The 18,135-nt window shown below is 43.9% G+C and overlaps 3 protein-coding genes across 3 annotated transcripts; 2 read left to right on the top strand and 1 right to left on the bottom strand.

The window, feature by feature from the left end:
- The first annotated feature begins 421 nt into the window (after positions 1-421).
- On the top strand, positions 422-3,165 carry ybey (ybeY metalloendoribonuclease). The gene is made up of 4 exons (XM_053440004.1): positions 422-990; positions 1,593-1,724; positions 2,148-2,216; positions 2,798-3,165. The coding sequence occupies exons 1-4, from the start codon at positions 781-783 to the stop codon at positions 2,891-2,893; spliced, it is 507 nt and encodes a 168-aa protein (XP_053295979.1). The 5' UTR covers positions 422-780; the 3' UTR covers positions 2,894-3,165.
- Positions 3,166-3,506: 341 nt separating this feature from the next.
- Positions 3,507-13,468, bottom strand: usp37 (ubiquitin specific peptidase 37). Its single transcript, XM_053440002.1, has 24 exons — positions 13,299-13,468; positions 12,182-12,409; positions 11,754-11,904; positions 11,535-11,623; positions 11,330-11,445; positions 10,873-10,950; positions 10,495-10,583; positions 10,233-10,326; positions 9,996-10,151; positions 9,565-9,696; positions 9,283-9,406; positions 8,808-9,055; positions 8,570-8,687; positions 8,372-8,451; positions 8,059-8,223; positions 7,896-7,949; positions 7,659-7,806; positions 7,354-7,573; positions 6,901-7,067; positions 6,470-6,530; positions 6,041-6,156; positions 5,788-5,857; positions 5,210-5,348; positions 3,507-4,809 (listed from the first exon to the last, which is right to left on the bottom strand). Exons 2-24 carry the CDS (start codon positions 12,353-12,355, stop codon positions 4,722-4,724), a joined length of 2,877 nt encoding a protein of 958 aa, XP_053295977.1. The 5' UTR covers positions 12,356-12,409; positions 13,299-13,468; the 3' UTR covers positions 3,507-4,721.
- Positions 13,469-13,551: 83 nt separating this feature from the next.
- Positions 13,552-17,359, top strand: cnot9 (CCR4-NOT transcription complex subunit 9). The gene is made up of 8 exons (XM_053440003.1): positions 13,552-13,962; positions 14,563-14,748; positions 14,836-14,951; positions 15,555-15,664; positions 15,750-15,859; positions 16,316-16,414; positions 16,516-16,607; positions 17,041-17,359. Exons 1-8 carry the CDS (start codon positions 13,945-13,947, stop codon positions 17,207-17,209), a joined length of 900 nt encoding a protein of 299 aa, XP_053295978.1. The 5' UTR covers positions 13,552-13,944; the 3' UTR covers positions 17,210-17,359.
- Positions 17,360-18,135: the final 776 nt, after the last annotated feature.

Genomic DNA, 18,135 nt, shown 5'->3' with positions numbered 1-18,135 from the left:
GTGCATTCACCTGCTTCCCCCCCGAACTTTTCAATTAGTATGAGAGCATATGCCAGCTTATATTTTGAGCGTATTTCTTTTTAAAGCATATGAATCATTTAAAAACTCAGCGTAAATGATCATGATATGAATATAACGAATTTCCACGACTTCTCCAAAACTTTTGGGATTTTATTTTTTTCAAGCACTTTTCCAGGACTAGAAATAAACATTTTACAATTCCATGACCATTTTCCAGGTTTTCCATGACCGTAGGAACCCTGAGTAACACGCTGATGAACATCTCAGGGAATCAGTCAGCACCTCAACTGGCAGCTGCCTTTACTGGTCAGTAGCAGCTGCCTTTACTGGTCAGTGGCAGCTGCAGTGTCGCCACCGGAAGTTCCCGTGCGAGCTGCCGGTGTGTCTCATTGGTGAGTCGCCGGTTGATTCATCGTGGAGGTTTTTAAAAACCGACCCAGCAGCCACTCTTTGTTTTTTTTAAATGACAGGAAATGCGTGACTCCTCGCGACTACACGGTCACGTCCAAACAAACCAGGCCGGGCGCACGCAGCCACCTTCGGGGACCTGCACGAGGAGGCTGCCGCGACGTGTCACCTTGAATTGCGCCTGCTCGGATGCTAACGCCGTGCTAACAACATCAACATCAACAACAACAACAACAACAACAATCACAGGACTCGTTCACAGCGGCTGTCACCCGGGGGCTGCTTGGTTCCCACGTGGACTCATGTCCCCGCGCTTCTCAGTGGCCGCACGGGGTTTTTAGGAAACAGAAGATGGGGGTAGTTCTTCGGAACCTCCAAAAGGTGGTGTCCCTCCGCCGAGCCCGGCTGCGAAGGGACGTGGACACGCTGAGACACATCCTGGGAGTCCACAAGTTCGACGTGGGCATCGTGTGCGTGGACAATCAGAAGATTCAGCAGATCAATCACACCTACAGGAAGAAGAACGTCCCCACGGATGTCCTCTCGTTCCCATTCTACGAGGTGAACGGGACTGCGTGGTTTTCCTGTGGAGGGATGCTTGACCATCCTCACACATCACTGTATATTACACTAATTATGAAGTGTATATTTTATATGACACATTATATCTGTGCATGAGACTAGTGCCTGTTCAGTTCCACAGATACTCCCTTGTCTATCTAAGCTGAACCCAAGGTCAGGTTATAGATAAAGGACCAACCAATACTACATTATAGTGTCTAGGCTTAGAGAGCTTCATAAGTCAGAGGCACCAGCTTCAACTCTTTTCTAAATTCTACCAGGAGCAAGACATAAGGACACAATGTGATTTAGGAATGCACATCTAGGTTTAACTATCCACTAGGATGCAAACACCTACATGTGACATAGAGAGTGACAGAAATTCTAGCCTTTCATGGATGTGCTGTTTGAATGGGTGACGCAAGTGGAGGGAGATATACTGGGAGGCTGTGGGAGACCTCTTCAGACTGGGGAAGGTGACAATTGTCTCAAACTCTTCTGCATGAGACATCAGCTGCTGTCCGAGTTCTCCTTTTCACCAGAAAACGTCCACAAGAGTTTTGTCAGTGACTCAGTTCTTTCACTGACTTGTGTGTTTCTAGGACCTAAGACCTGGTAAGCTGCCGTGTCCTCTTCATAGAGACGAGCTGAACCTCGGGGACATTTTCCTGGGGGTGGAGTTTGTGATGAAGCAGTGTCAGGAGGAGTCTCTGGATCTTCACGATGCTCTCACTGTGAGTATAGCTGAAGCCTGGACAGACACCTGTCAACTCTAAGACAGGTTGTTGACGAGAGTACAGACAGTCAGGAGGACATTTAAAAGGGACACAGCAGTGCAAGGGGAAAGTGTGACCAAGAGTGAAACTAAGAATAAAAATGGAAATTTGAGTTTCCCTCGCATGCTCTCTGCTGCCGCTTCACTGTCCAGTTCCATCCTCACCACAGAGCTACATCTCAATATCTACAATTATAATATTTCTGTCTGTAGTGAAAGGTGTATATAATAATGTACATGTTCTCCTGTCTGACTCAGTGCTGCTGTAACAAGTGAATTACCCCAGCATGGGATAAAGCTTATCTTATCTTACCTCACCTTTGACTCTAGTAATGGGATTGGTTGGTGTTGGTTGATTGTGTGTTTTGCTTGTGTGCTTCAGGTGGTCACTGCACATGGGATCTGTCACCTGTTGGGCTACAGGCACGAGACTGAGGAAGAATGGACTGAGGTTTGTAGGGGGAAGCTCAATGTGCAAAACATGATTTAAAGGGTCAGGTAAAATAGTTCCAATGGTTTTTAACATCTGTAGATTATTCACAGTTAGAAAAGTTCAGAGAAAGGGATTTTTGCTGTTCAATCTTTCAAATTCAAATAGTGGCATCTTGACTCAGTAGATCACATACCACCGCCAAGGCCCAGTAGTCCCCAAGCTGCACCAAATTGCACTCACTCATAGTCTCCTCAATGCAACTGATGGTTTTTCACCAAGATCCATGAATGGTTCCCTTAGAAAACGGTGAAAACGTCTAATCTCCCAAAGTTAAAGAACGTCAGAAAAAAGTCCTTGACCACATTCATTCTCCAAGTTTGTTGGAAATCTGTAGTTTTTGTGTTGTTAATATAATTTGGTGATAACGTTTGGTTGAACTGGTCCTTTAACTGACTAAATAAAGCTTATTTTCTATCAATTTCTCAAACACAATTTGATCAGATTCGTTTGACTGACTCTGCTCGGATACTAAAGATGAGTGTTGCCCCTTCTCACCATAAACAGAGGAGTCATCCATTTTAATTTGAATGTGTTTGCAGATGCTGCAGAGGGAGAGCTACATTCTCACAGAGTACAACAGACTCACGGGACGTCACCTGCAGCCACTGATGAAGACATGTGATCACGACAGATGACAGTGGCTGCCACCGGCTGCCTTCAAAGCTCAACACTCAACTCTGTGTGCTATGGTGCTTGATATTGCTTGTACACGGTCATGTAACCAGATCAGACGGTTTTATTTACTGTCCATGTTGCTACCGTTTCTGGAAGGACTGAAACATGCAGCTACTGGTTCTGTGGACGTCCGCAAACACTGGATCCGTGTATTGTTATAGAGTTTTACACATTAAATTAAAAGTCTGTTCACTTTCACTGTAATATTTTATTAAAATCTGCTTTAGGAAGAGTCAGTTGTGTATGAAGGGTAGAAAAAGCTGTTCATTCTTACTTCACAAATACATTTGAGCCTCGTTACACTGCGTCGGGGACAGGATGTTGAGGAAGGCAGCACATTTCTCAAATGCAAATTCAAAGTGGACATTAAAAAACAAACCCATGTCTGAATAACTTTTCCTGGCTCTCGTTTCCAGATGTGTCCATGGATCAGCTTCGGCTCATAATGCTGGATAAAATGCCTATAGATCTAACCATTCATACAATATATTTGTTCCATAAATATTTATTACTCAGGTTTTGTTATATTATGTAGAGTTTCTTATGCTTTATGAGGTTGAGAAAACAGTTCAGTTTGGTCTGAGTAAGTCCTGCAGACACCACGTTTTAATGTTGCACATTAGCCACAGTGTGTTTTTTACAGCGGTAACAAAAAGCTGCTGTACAACCAGTGTCCAATACAGGAATAACAAACTTCTCCCACTTGCTCCACTCTCTAGTCAAGCACATCTGATATGAAGTAGCTCAGAAAGGTTAGCAGAGGTTTAAGGTGTGAAGTACTGAATACTGGCCTTCAAGATGATGGCATAAGAGACAGGATGCTATGGCTAGCTTCCCTGGTGAGCTCCTATCAGTGTCTTCTACTGTCACGGAGTAACTCAACAGGTTACTGAAGATAACTCAACCCTAGGCAGCAATAAATAGAAAAATCTGGTGGGTTTATTTATAGAGAAAAATCTGACTTACATGTTCAAAGCAACATGGTTGTGCAACTTTCAAAGTAAAGCTTGAATACATATTTATAAAAGTTTTCTTGGGAGGCACAAGGTTAGGAACCCAAAAAGAATGAAGGTGGGTTTTACTGAGAAAGGCTCAGTAAAAAAAACAGGCCATGTTACTGAGCTCAATGATTTCATCTTGAGTCTGTAAAATATGGAGACAGCCACACACAAAACTTCTAAGTCAAGCACAGAAAGAAACAGAAAACATCCACACTCTGACAGAAAGCTGATTTGAATTGGCCAAGTTGTGCCACAACATAAATATTGCACCAGATGTTCCCGCTAAATACAACAACCCTTTAACTCTATAATAGCTTATAGTCCAACATAGAATATATCTTTATTTAGTTTATATAGGAAATAAAGGGCCTGCAAAACAGAATCCATGACGCACCAGTAGCACCTGGTGTTTGATAGTTGATTTAAAGTCAAAGTTTGGATGAACGGCTTTAAAGTTGAAAGAAGTATATCAAGAAACGGAAAGAAACTTTACAAAACAGTTAGTTGATAAAATAGCATGAAAAAAATTCAGCCCCCGAAAATACAGAGGCAAACTTTTGATCCACTGAACATTTGAACTGCATTTCTGGTAAGAGTTCTTGACAGGTTAGCACGTGTGTTGGCATTTACAGGTGCCAACCGAGCCGGGCATTTAGTGATTCGTAGAAGTGCCTGAAGATGACCAAAAAAGGACGGCAATCAGTAGTACTAAAGGTTGTTCACAGGAGGGCTCCATCTATCTAGCACAGTTCACTGGTGGATGTGTGTGGGTGCTTGTCCAAAGTGTTCAGAGGGGCTGCAGGATGTTTCTTCCTGCCTCTGAAGTGCTGCTGGCTCCAGATCGCTCCATCTCGGACAGCTGTTCAAACACATCCCTGGAAACACAAGGTAACGTGTGAAAGAGCGTCTTAGGAGCAGCTAATGCAGCGTCCTCTGCCAAGAAGGCAAAGAAGCAGTGGATCTTCAAGCCAATATAATGCAAATTTAATGCCTCCGGTAACTGGCTATCGCCGGCGTGGAGGCATAAAAAGGCTCCATGTTGTATAAAGATTTGAAGGGTACATAATTTATCAAACGCACAACAGTGAAAAGAGGCTGGTCACTTGTATAAATGCTACACTAATATATAGGGGGTGTACCGGTACATTTATCCAAACCGGAAATGTCTAGTAATGGCCTTTCGGTTCTACCGTACTGTGAGGTACTTACCAAATCGTGATTTTTTTTTAGAACTGTTACACACCTACTAATCTATGGTAAGAGTTGTGAACTCACTTGTGCATGTAGAAGAAGATGTATCCACTGCGGTCTCTGTCTCGCTGGACGGCAGCTTCCTGTGTGCGTGACACGTCCAGGTCGTTGTAAGTCAACCAAGACTGCTTCTTCATGTCGTACACGTCGCTGATGTAGTGGCCTGGGGGGGGGGGGGGGGGGGGGGAATATTCATTTTTTTAATCTTTTTTAGCTTGCAATTCAGTAGAATCATGTTGTGCGGTCTTCTGTCTTAAAAATTTGCTTTTGTAAACAAGTTTGATGTAAAATGACTCCAGTGCAGCTGATCCAAAGTCCAAAGAGCACTCTCCCTACCCCCACTGTCTAAGTGCCCCTGAGCAAGGCACCTTACTCCCCCAACATCTGCTCCCCGGGCGCCGTGCATGGCTGCCCACTGCTCTGTGTGTACTGCTGTGTTCACCAGATGGGTTAAAAGCAGAGGACAAATTTTCCTCATCTGCATGTAGTGTGACTGTGAATGTGTTTGGGATCAATAGATGTATCTTGTATCTCTTTAAATAAATGTTGACAGAGAATTCATCTACATTCGGATGGAAGCACAAACAAATCCACACACTCACCCGAGGAGGAGCTGCTCCCAATGTGACTCACAACACTGATGAGTCTAAAGGAGTTAGCCAAGTCTCCGCTCTGTAGAGGACATGGTTTCATAAACAGGTTACTTATTTTACACAGGACATATTTTAGTAACAGATTCTCAACTCATTGTGGAAATTGAGTCAAAGCGGACCAGGCATTTTATTCATGACACAGATCCATATTCCACTTGTTTGAATCAGAAGGCGGATTGTTCCGCAGCAGGATGTGAAGTACCTCAGCGTTCCTCTTCAGGGTTTCAGCCTCTGCTTCAGTGTACTCCATGTCCAGCACGTCCTCGTTACCAGAATCCTCATCTGAGCACAGCAGCTCGGGCAGGGAGTTGTTAAACTCTGTTGGGTCAGGGGGGATATTGATTCAGACGTGAACAGTATTCATAAGTCTTATCAAAATAACGTTTTTTATAGAGAACGTTGAACGTGTCTGATAAACACTGCAAACTGGAAGTGTAGTAGTTTTGTATTGGTGTTAACAGTCAGTGTGGGATTTCTTTCACACTGGCGGCCTCCTCCATTACAAATACCAAAGGTCTGCCAAAGACGCTCAGTGACCAACAAGCTCGTGTTTGCTTTAGGGTAAGTGTCTGCAGGGGGATCAGGACTTTCAACAGCCAGCTGCTCAAGAGCAAACAAGTTCGGTCCGTACCTTGCAAGCTGAGCTCGGTGGCTCTCTTCAGATCGTCATCCTCTCTCATCTCCTGAGCCTCCTGCGTGAGGAGAGGTGGGGACAGGGCACTACGTCACTTCACGTGCTTACACACAACAATGGGCTCCTCTATAATCTACTTGAGTATATTAAGTGTCTTCAGATAATGCTGCTGTGATTGAATTGAGGCTTTCATGTTCACTCGGACCAAGCCTCCCAGTATTTTATGGCCACTTGCCAAGTACTTAACTTCACAGAGATCTATTATAATTAGAAGAGAATTAAGAAAAGATCACGACACAATAACACCAATTAACAGTGGATGAGGAACATTATTAAATACAAAGTTTAATTAAAGTTTGAATTATCAAAGTTTTGATTTGCCAATCATCCCAGTTACGACAGCTTGATGATAATTCAGCAGAACTCACATGTTCCTGAAGGCTCTGGGCCAGCGCCTGCTGCAGCTCCTGCTCCTCCCTCTCCTGATCCAGACTGTACTGCTGAACCCAGTCCAGCTCGCCCTGCGGCTGCACACCCTCTGGAGTCTGGTTCTCCTTGTTCTCGTCCATGGTCAAATCCAAGGAATCCAGCACATCTACACACATTCAACAAGCCAGTTAAGCTACTATTACTCTGATTATAGTAGCAGAGCTTTCTCCACACTGCATCCATGTACTCTTTATAAAGCTACTTTGCTTGAAATATATTCATATTTCAACCAAACCATTTTTTGGTGTACTAGGAAGCCAACTGAACAAATTAGTTCTCTCCTTTCATACTCGCTAAAGCTGTTTTTCTATTTTTAAGACCCAGTAAAAACCGGGCTGTTCCCTGAAGAAATACCTTTCATCTACCATCTTAACCTCAAGATGATGGACTACCTGCAGGCTGTTTGCTCTCTGTCTCCAGCAGGTCTGTGTGATAGGCCAGGTCATGGACATCTGTGTCGCCGAACCCTGTGTCTGGGCTGCTGGTCGGCTCATCCTCCATGGGAGGGGGCGCCGAGAGGCCGGCTTCTTGACGACTCATCTCCAGCACTGCCGCCAGCATCTCGTCGTCATTGATGCCACTGAACTCTGCGGAGTCTAATGGCGCCGCACGCTGAGAACACATCAAACTGCATCACGAGAGCAACAGAGGAAACCTGGAGGGTGAATCTGAAACTTCAAGGTCAACAAATGCTCACCTCTTCCGGTCGGTCGTCGTCATCGGGCAAACAGCTGCTGAGGCGCCGCTTGCGACTTGCGCTCACCCTTCGAGTCGGCTCCTCTTCACAGTCAGAGTCCACGATGATAGAGGCGCAGCTGGAGTTGGCCACTTTCCCACCAATCCGTCTACAGACACAGAAACAAGTTCAGTGATTCATTTGATTATCTATTGATTCCGTTTGTCATTATTATGTGAAAGTGGTGCAGAGACTTACCGGAGTGGTCCCGTGGAAGAGTTTACCGACTGTGACATTTTGAGTGTTCTGGACCTTTGAGGGAAAACATCAAGCCATTAGAAAACTCCAGATTATTAACCCCCATCTCTCATCCCGGTGCAGAATGTGATTACCCAGACTGTGAAATGTGAAAAGTTCTTACATGGAGGCTTGGGGACTCCACCCGAGAGAAACGGGGGGTCGTGTGGATTCGGTGCAGTGGGACAGCAGGGTCAGGCATCTGGGAATCACCACCTGCTGACCCAGCTTACTGTTCAGTGACAGCTGAGCGTTGAAGCTGTAACGTTTGAGGTGGAGGATGAGCACTCTGTGGGGAGAAAGATTCATCAGACCATCAGTGATACAACAAAGGCCAGCTTTAATTTGATTTGTGGCTCAGAAGCTACCAGAATTAGGGCTGTTTAACTCGTATGTGTGTTGAATTTGTGTGACAGCATGTCAATGTGCATGTATACCTGGGCAGTTTGCTGAATTTATGTGTAACTGTTGCTGTTTTCCCATTGCACTTTTCACACGAGTACTCAATCTCCTCCATCTGCAAAAGAAAAATACATTTTCTATCACATAATGTTCAAACATAACAAATGCAGTTATAAGATAAGTGGATAAGTGAAACTGGTCAGAACTTCAACCTGCACAAACAAAAGACTCACCCTAAAGAAGAGATCCAGAGAATCCTGGATTGAGCGGAGCGGGAGGGTCTTCTTCCTTCGCGGCAGGTCAATGGACAAGTCGTTGAACTGCTCTCGCTTGTTCAACACCTCACCACAGCTGCAAAACAACAGAGATGCAACCACACACCGTTAATTTCCTCCAAAGCCTGTAACGATTCTGACAAATTAATTACAAAAAAGGTAAAAGTGTGACGATCCAGCAGGAGACGGGCCTCACCCTTTGCAGGTGATGGTGTGCTGCACCTCAAATTCCATGTTCACTGCCACAGGACAGGTGTAGATGCGAGAGGTCTCCACCTCTTCACCAGGCTCCGTCTTGGCTGACGATGACGTTGCCTCCGGGCCACTCTCACACACCCCGGAGGACGATGAGGAGGCTGACGTGTCATTTGTCCAGCTCTTGTTCATCTTCTCAACATCGTCCTTCAACTGGTCCAAACACTGGCTCAGGAACTCATGAGCATCCTGATGAACATTGTGACAGTGAGGGACTTAATTGGACCAACAAATAAATATAAGCTACATATTATTGTCGATTATTTAGCTTTATGATAGTCATATTTACATTCATTTTCTGACATATGCTATCACTCAAAAAGCAGAGAGAACTTTACAAATAACGTTGTTTTTTTTTGTGACATCCATTGTTACTTCAGCAGTTCTGAACTCCTGCCTCTAGAGGGAGATCTTACATTCTGCATGTTCCCAGAGAACCGCTCAGCCGTGGAGGAGATGGCACTTTTCACTTTCCTCAAAAGGTCCTTTTTTGTCTCTGGACAGCCAGCGTCCTTCTTCACCATGAGGTGAGCGAAACGCCTGCAGGGAGGGAAGACAACAGGGAGAATTCTGTGAAATCTCTCAAAACTTGGTTATGGAAGAAAGGAATCAATGGTTATTCACACAACCTTTTAATTTTATTTCTAAACATGCAAATTGCAACTTTCTATAGATGGTGAAGGAGCTCGTTGTAGTACCTGAGTAATGCATTGATGGGCACCTTCTTCCAAGGGATGCTCTGCCTCAGCATGTCATTGGAGAATGAGGGGAGGCTGAAGAGAGACTGCAGGATGGCGTTCATGTAACAGGTGTTGCCGAGGTTGGAAAATCTGCAATATGCACATTATAAATAGTTAATTAAATAGCATCTTAAAAAGAGTTCAAGCACATTCCACACTCCATTTGACAACTTACACCTGGTTTTCAGAATGTCATATAAATGTTTTAGTATCATTATCCAACAGTGTGAAGGTAAATCCTATAAATTACAAACAGAAGATTTTGTCTCTTCTTTAAGCTGAATCAGCTTCTTAGTCCTGGTATAAAAAAAATTCTGGTTTCACGGTATTCAGTGTTTTCAATCTATTCTATCTTCACATTTAATGGAGCCCATCTGGCTGGTTCTTACCCTTGCAGTGGGGGCTGAGGCTGGGCCAGAGTGGAGGGCCTCTGCTTGTTCCAGCCGCCATAGTCCAGAGAGGGACGCACTTTCTTGAAGGGTGTGGAGTGGTTGGGCAGAATAAGGCTTCTCTTGGCTGTGGTTGTCTGTGCTGTACTGGACGACCTGAGAAGATTTCAAACAGATGAAGTGTCAATGCCCAACTTGCGGACTTCTTTATTGTAGCTGAGCACTAAGAGAATCTACCTGTCCAGAAACGAGTGGCTCTGGCCGTAGTCTTTCGTCACAGATCGACTGCCATAGAATGATGATGACTGAAGGGGAGTTGAACCCAGTGGAGCTGAGCAGAATGAGAAAAGGTTTGATGATGAGAAAAAGACTGTTTCAGGCCTCACATTTCCACAGGGTTGTTAGAGAAGTGTTGTAATTCTCCTGAGGTTATGAAGATAAATTCAACAACAAGAAACACAAATAAAAAAACCACTGAGCTGTGTACTAAGAAGTTTACCTGAGTTCCTGTTCTCCTCTCCCTGCTTCAGCTTCTCTTTGCAGCTCAGTAGAAACTTCCTGGATGGGTCTGAAGTGGCTTTGTTGTTGCTGAGAAAATGTAGAAATGTTTTGGATGTTATTTGACTGTGAAAACCGAGGATTTGAAATGAACTTGTGAAGACGAAATTAACTTTTTGTCAACACAATATGATGTTTTATCTTTTTCCAATAACAGCAATGCATGACCATAGCTGTTTTCAGACATGAACTCCGGTTCAGTGTGAAAACAGATCAACTTTCTGGTATACGTCTTACCCTCAGATTAGCAAGATTAAAAGCTGAGTCAGTTAAAGCCACTAAAGTTCAGTTTGGGCCGTGGTGTGTTTGTTTTTTTTACCTTGAAGAGTCATTTTCCTTGGGGTAGTCCTCGGTCAGGTCACTTTCAGAATTAAGGAGTCGCTTTCTCTTTTCGCTCCTAAGAGACAAGAGTGAGAACAATTTCTGTGAACTTTTCTAAATCTCTAAAATTCCATTGTGCGCTGACTTTATGTGGTGTCACATGTAATGCCACAGATAACTGATATAACAAAAAACATTAAGCAAAACACAGAAAGAACATTTTAACAAAAAAAAATCTGTTTCTACTTCATCAAAACACAATAACACAAAATTCAAACGTTTTGGAATTCTAGTGCTAAAAGCTTCAGGCTGAACATCCAACGCGGCAAAAGTTATGTTAATTATTATTGGATACTTAATCAAATAGGATTGAAGATAAACCATTACCTTCAAACAAGTTCATGCAAAGCGTTATTACCATGTTTACATCTGGTGTAGTGAGGGCACCATCATACCTGTTCTCAGAGAGTCCAGAACGAGTGGGAGTGGAGGTTGCTCGGCTCGGACTGCCAAGAGGCTTCCGTGGTGTCGTCTCATCTCGGCTTTCTGCACTCTGCCGCCTCGGCGTTGTCTGGAACAAATTAGAAATTTGGATATCCATGTTAATCTAAGCTTATCTGAATGTTTAAGGGGAAATGTAGTTTGGTGTTTTATGCTAACCTGTCTCTCTCCTGATGGATTGGTATCATTTTTCACAGAGCGGTTCCCAAGCACACTGAAGTTTGCACTTCCGTGGGATGACTTTAAAACTACAATGACAAAGATAAGGACTTTATACTTTGCACAATCGTCAGTAGACACTTAAACACATCAGACTTTTACTGGGAACCATGAACGAATCTATGAAATTTTATAAAAAATAATAAGTGGTGCAATTACTTGGTTTTCCCTGCTTCAGCTTTTCCAGGTATTCTTTAGTCTTCTGAACCAAAGTCGGAGGCATCTTGTCCAGCACGATGACGCTGTTGTCCTTCAATGTCAACATGATTCGACTCAGATTCTGGTTGATGTTCTTCACGTTCTGGTTCAGCTGAGAGGAAAATAAAAACAGCGTGAGGATTTGGGGAATTGAACCACAGACCTTCTGGTTAGTGCACAACCAGCTCATGATGATTGGATCATCACTACAACAGTGTTCCTTACAAGGAGGTTAGCAAACATTACTGCACACCACAAGCAGAGAATTAGGTGGTACCTTACTGCTCGTTGTAGGAGCCAACCACTGCTATGTCTCCTCCTTCCCCCCATTAACGACACACATCAACAATCCATGACTATTGAACAAGAACAGACGAAACCAACAATACCTGGAAGGTTTTGGAAGCGCCGCCACAGTTGAACCTAAGGCAGAGGTTGACTTTGTTGTCCTTTTCCAGTATCTCGAAGGTTCCTTCTTTCCACCTGGTGGTGCCCAGGTCCATGCTGGAGAAGCGGATCTTCACCGCACCACCGCTGCAGAGTTTGGGCACTAGGGTGGCCATGGCTTGATTTCCAGTCGGTGCACTTTGGAGACTGGGACTTGAGATCTACTAAATCTTGAACAAGAAAAAAAAATCAAATTAACAGCGTCAATATAGACTTCAATGACCAGGTTGTATAGAGGGGATTGTAACTCGTGTGCTTCAAGAAAGTAAGTGTGTCTGTTACACAGCTCGAGTCTATTAACACAACTCTCTGTCATGAGCTGTCATTGCTGCACATGCAGTTGACACAACAGTGCGCTAACGAGCTAAATGATAAACACACGGATCAGAAGTGATCAGGCAGCTTGTGACTCGCTTTGTGAGCACTGACGTTAGCAGGGCTGTTACAGAACATTTCAGTTTACTTACTAGTTCCTTAACTGATACAACAATTACATACATATATAAATAAATAAACGTGTAGCACATGCTGACCGAAGCTAGTGTGTGCACATCACAACACACTCAAGTCAAGCAAAAGCAGACAAACGACTGCTACCGGTGCACAACAAACACACAAGAATAACCTTTCAAACAGAAATACACGGTGTGTGGAGCGGGACACACTTCGCTTGTTAGCGGGCTAACGGAGCCACTCACAACCGGTGTAGCCTGTGGTTGCATTAGCCATCAAATTAGCCCCGAAAGGTCTCATCTGCATCGCGGCAACAACTCACAACAACCAGCGTCTGTTGCCTCTATCTACCGACGACTTTGTCCGTGCTAAAGCAGCGGAGCTACACACTGGTGCAAACGGCAGCCAAGTTGTGTTGATGGGTGACACTCCGGGAGGCAGGTGATGTCGTCCCCCTCCTCGACAGCCGCTGAATGGATGGAGGAGGCCGACATTAGCATGTCGGCTAGCAAGCTAGCGGGAGCTAGCTTAACTGGCTAATTCGCCTGCATGTAATTTGGTGATGAACCGGTGTCGCGGTGGGATTTTCTCGCCAGATATCTGTACCTGTCGGTGACGGGTGCTCCTCTTGAGGCGGTCAAATCGCGGCGGGGGCTTCGCGGGTCCTCCGGGAGCAGAGCGTGTGTTTTGCCGGCATTCACCTGCTTCCCCCCCAGTGCGTGTGTTGTTGACAGTGGACCCGCACACGACGCCTCGCAGCGCTGCGCGATGATGGCGGGAATGTGAAAATCTATCACGGAAGTGCGAGCCGAGAGTACGTCCCCGGCCAAATCTCGCGAGAGCCTCCGCCACAGGGTTTTTTGTACCGCGGCTGCCACCAGCACCGTCCGCCACCATTGCTCAACAAAACAGTCGTTAGCGCGTTTTGTTATTCACCTGCTGTCGTTGGACTTGAGCTGGCGGAGGAGGCCGCGCGACCCACACGCACGAGGATGTTCACGTGTCTATTCTCGTAGCTCAATGAGGATGTGTCGCTTGTGGTTTTGACGCACGCCCGCACTTCGTTTGTCGAGACGCGTAGCAGCTAGCTTGGGTTAGCCTGGGTTAGCCTGGGTTAGCTGTCCCGTGCCCTGCGTTTAATCGCGACAACTTTTTTGTTTAATTGGACCCGTAGTTAATTAGGGCTGCCGCGCTGCAGGTGGTGTGTTATCCTGTTTTCTGCACATAGCGGAGGATCGGAGAACTTGGGAGGATGCTGGCGACTGGAGCAGTGAGTATCACACACACAATCAAAACATGCACGTTCCCCTTTTGTTTGTCTTTTTAAAGTTAAGGTTTCAAAACTGTTAAAAAACCACCTTACTCCTCCGCACCTGACTGCACCACGTGTCCCTGTTTGATTCTGTGTTTGATCAATCAGTCAAATTGTTTGTGTATAGCTCATATTCACAAATCGTCTCATAGGGCTTTAACATGGTGTGACATCCTCTGTTCTTACCCCTCAGCAAGAGTAAGGCAAAACTACTAAAAACCCATTTAACAGGGTGAAGATAGGTAGACACCTCAGAGAGAGCCACAAGTGAGGGATCCCTCTCCCAGGACGGACAGAAGTGCAATAGATGTCAAGTGTAGAGGAGAACATCATCAAGATTAAAGTTTTTATCAGCAATGATGAGGGTAAACATTTTGAAGGATAACTGAAGGTCAGATACTTTAAGTTCAATGTGTATCAGTGTTTCCACTCTGCAGTAAGGTCTCTGTTAAGCTCTGCATGGATCCCCCCCCACACACACCTATGATTAAGAGTTAATTGGTTGGTAACAAGGAATGCATTGACCTCCCCCCCTCCCCCTCCCCCTTTGTTTCACAGGCTGTGACTAATGTGACAGCTCTGGCCCAGGTGGACCGGGAGAAGATCTACCAGTGGATCAATGAGCTGTCCAGTCCGGAGACCAGGGAGAACGCGCTGCTGGAGCTGAGCAAGAAACGGGAATCTGTGCCCGACCTGGCGCCCATGCTCTGGCACTCCTGTGGCACCATTGCTGCCCTGCTGCAGGTGGGACCCACGTCCCATTGATACGTCTGTGGTGGCGCTGGTCAGGGTTTGAGTGTCTGATCGTCTGATTTTGTTTTTGGTTATCAGGAGATCGTGAACATCTATCCATCTATAAATCCACCCACACTGACGGCTCACCAGTCCAACCGAGTGTGCAATGCCCTGGCACTTCTGCAGTGTGTCGCCTCGCACCCGGAAACACGGTAATTAGGAGTTCTGCACAAGGGGAACAATTGAAAGATGAAACCTCTATCACCTCCTGTACATCAACACGATTTTCTCTCAACTTGCTGATATGTCTGTAATTATTTCGTTTTTGGAGCAGACCTTGAAAATCTTTTTGAAATTTGTTTTCTTTTTATTGTGAAAACTTCACGTTCATATTTTTATCCGTAAGTGAAGTGATGCTCTAAGCTGTTTAAGTTTCATTTATTTACATTTCCCCCGTATGTAAATTAATAAATAGATAAGCTTAAATTAAACTGTTGGAAGGATTATAACTTTTGCCTGGAAAATACTTGAATCTTTCATAATTACCTTCCATCCACATCTTAAAGGCATAGTGGAGAGTAGATAATGAGTGAATTTACATTTTATTGGTGAACTATCTCTTTAATCTGGAGTTGGATTCAGAGTTGGACTTCTCATGAAGTTATTTGATTTTTAATATTTAGAGACTTGTCATAATCGCTCTGGGTGTCAACAATGCCACAGGTAAAAGGAAAGGTTGCATTGCAGTCTACATTCTATAATGTTTTCTGAGTTAAGATTGATTAAAGTGCTTTTTATTCTGTGTTTCTCACCAGGTCGGCGTTTCTCGCGGCTCACATTCCTCTCTTCCTTTACCCCTTCCTTCACACTGTGAGCAAAACACGGCCGTTTGAGTACCTGCGACTCACCAGCCTCGGTGTCATCGGTAACTCTCCTGCTGCTTCAACAATTTCCATTATTTCTTTTGTGTTTCTTTGATTCTCAACAAGATGTCTCTGTATCTATTGCAGGTGCCTTGGTCAAAACGGATGAACAAGAAGTGATTAACTTCCTCCTCACCACTGAAATCATCCCGCTGTGTCTCCGTATCATGGAATCCGGCAGCGAACTGTCCAAGACGGTATTTTAAGCTGCTTTTCAGACACTTATAATTAAAAAATAATGTTTTTGTATAGCGCCACATCATTACAAACATAATCTCAAGGCACTTAACAGTTAGGTAGAGACTAAACAATATTATAAAGAAACCCAACAGTTTCCACAACGAGCAAACACTTTGCTGACTGGAGGAAAAAGACTTCAATTTTACAAATGTCCAATCTCAACATTTTCTCCTTCTTTCCTTCGTCATTTATGAAGTTTTTGTTATTTTACACTTTTTAACATATGAATCTGTTCCCTCCTTTTATATAAGAGCTCCACCACCTCTCATTTCCCCTCTGCTGCTTTTTATTGGATTCTGTGCACTAATATAGTTTCAGTTTAACAAATGTTTAACTCTTAAGTTGGAGAAAATGGAATACTGTGTTTATATCAGTGCCCGACAGCTCACCATCCTTCACTTTGTGTTTCGCAGGTTGCAACTTTCATACTTCAGAAGATTCTCTTGGATGACACAGGGCTGGCCTATATATGTCAGACTTATGAACGTTTTTCCCATGTGGCGATGATCCTTGTAAGTGTCCCTTCGGAAACATCACAATTCAATGTAACTTCTGTTGTCACTTTGCATCAATAACAAAAGTTATTGTGTCATCTCCATCTTTGTCTCCACAGGGCAAAATGGTGTTGCAGCTGTCAAAGGAACCATCAGCACGTCTGCTGAAGCACGTTGTTCGCTGCTACCTTCGCCTCTCGGATAATCTCAGGTAGCGCATCGTTCAGCAGATACACTTAACTTCATGTGGTCACCTGTTTTAAATTTGGTTCTCGACATAGAGATGATATCTGCAATATTTTTGGGCTTTAGTCCCTCCCAACCCTGGAAGCTTTGAACTAGACAGAGAATGTGACTTTAACAACATTAGCAGCTGCCACTAGGAGGAGCTGTGAGTCAGGCCTCATATTCAGTGGCAACTGTTAGTTAAATGTTGAATATGAGTGATAGTTAATATATCCGAGATCCATTATAGCTACCATCCTGTAAAGTAAACAGTATCAATAATGCATATAATAAAAGCTAGAGTGTTTGTCCTTCAAACTATGAGTGTGCATGTTAGCCTCCGACACAATAAGTTGTTCTGCTTCCTAGTGAGACGATGACAGAAGTGTTTTTTTGACATGTTGTGTTCCCGTCTCCAGAGCCAGAGAAGCCCTGCGCCAGTGTTTGCCCGACCAGCTGAAAGACAGCACCTTTGCTCAGGTGCTGAAGGACGACACCACCACCAAGCGCTGGCTCGCACAACTGGTCAAGAACCTACAGGAAGGTCAAGTCACTGATGCTAGAGGCATCCCGCTGGCTCCGCAGTGACCAGGACAAAGTGTGTCCTGACAGCGGACACGGAGGGACTGTGCACTAAAGTCTCACAGTGTCCATTTTGCGCTTGGCCAAATGTGGTGCGATTACACTGTCTGCAAACGAAAGGGACTTAATAAAGGAGGAAGATGTTTTGCTTTTGGATGGATTGCAATCTACTAATTTGTGTCATCACCTCGACTTGAGGCTTCTATCCCAACTGTAAGGCTTCTTATTGAAAGCCTGGCAGATAGATAGATCCACAGTTTTTAAAGCTGATAATGATAATGACAGAGATGGGCAAGAATACAACAAAATGTATTTAGTTGCAAAATACCCCTCAAATAAATGTATTAAAATAAAATTCAAAGTACTGGTGCCAGACAATGTAACAATACATGTATTTTGTTTTTAAAATATAGGAAATACTTTATTTGGACTTTCCGTCTTCTCACAATTTGGTATAGCAGAGCATTCAGGTTATATAATGTACACAAAGCTCTGGTGAACTCCACAAAAAGGAAGAACGGTCACAGAATGTCAGAGTAACTAAGCAAAGCTATTAAAAGATAACTTTATGTATATATATTTTTTTTTATTAATGGGACTTAACAGCCCATAAACTTTGGCTTTGTTTCAACAAGAAAATGTTCATCACATGAATAGCATCACACATTAGGCCTATGTATACTATAAAAGCAAAATATAGAATTAAAACCAGTTGTACACAGGTAGAGAGGCTAAATAAATTACTGTAAATCAAGAAAAATGAATAAAAACAAAGGTAAATAGTAAATCAATACAAAAGTGAGAAGCCTACTTACGTCTTTTACTGTACCTAACCCATAGTAGGCCACATAGTTCTATATAACAGTGTTAAGTGTCTCACACAGGTTCACACTCACATCTTTATGATATAATAATCCTTCCACTTTGGTTCT

This window comes from Pleuronectes platessa, chromosome 14, assembly GCF_947347685.1.
Source record: "Pleuronectes platessa chromosome 14, fPlePla1.1, whole genome shotgun sequence".
Lineage (NCBI taxonomy): Eukaryota > Metazoa > Chordata > Actinopteri > Pleuronectiformes > Pleuronectidae > Pleuronectes > Pleuronectes platessa.
The sequence above is the reverse complement of the archived record's forward strand: the minus strand, read 5'-3'. Positions and strand labels throughout refer to the sequence as shown.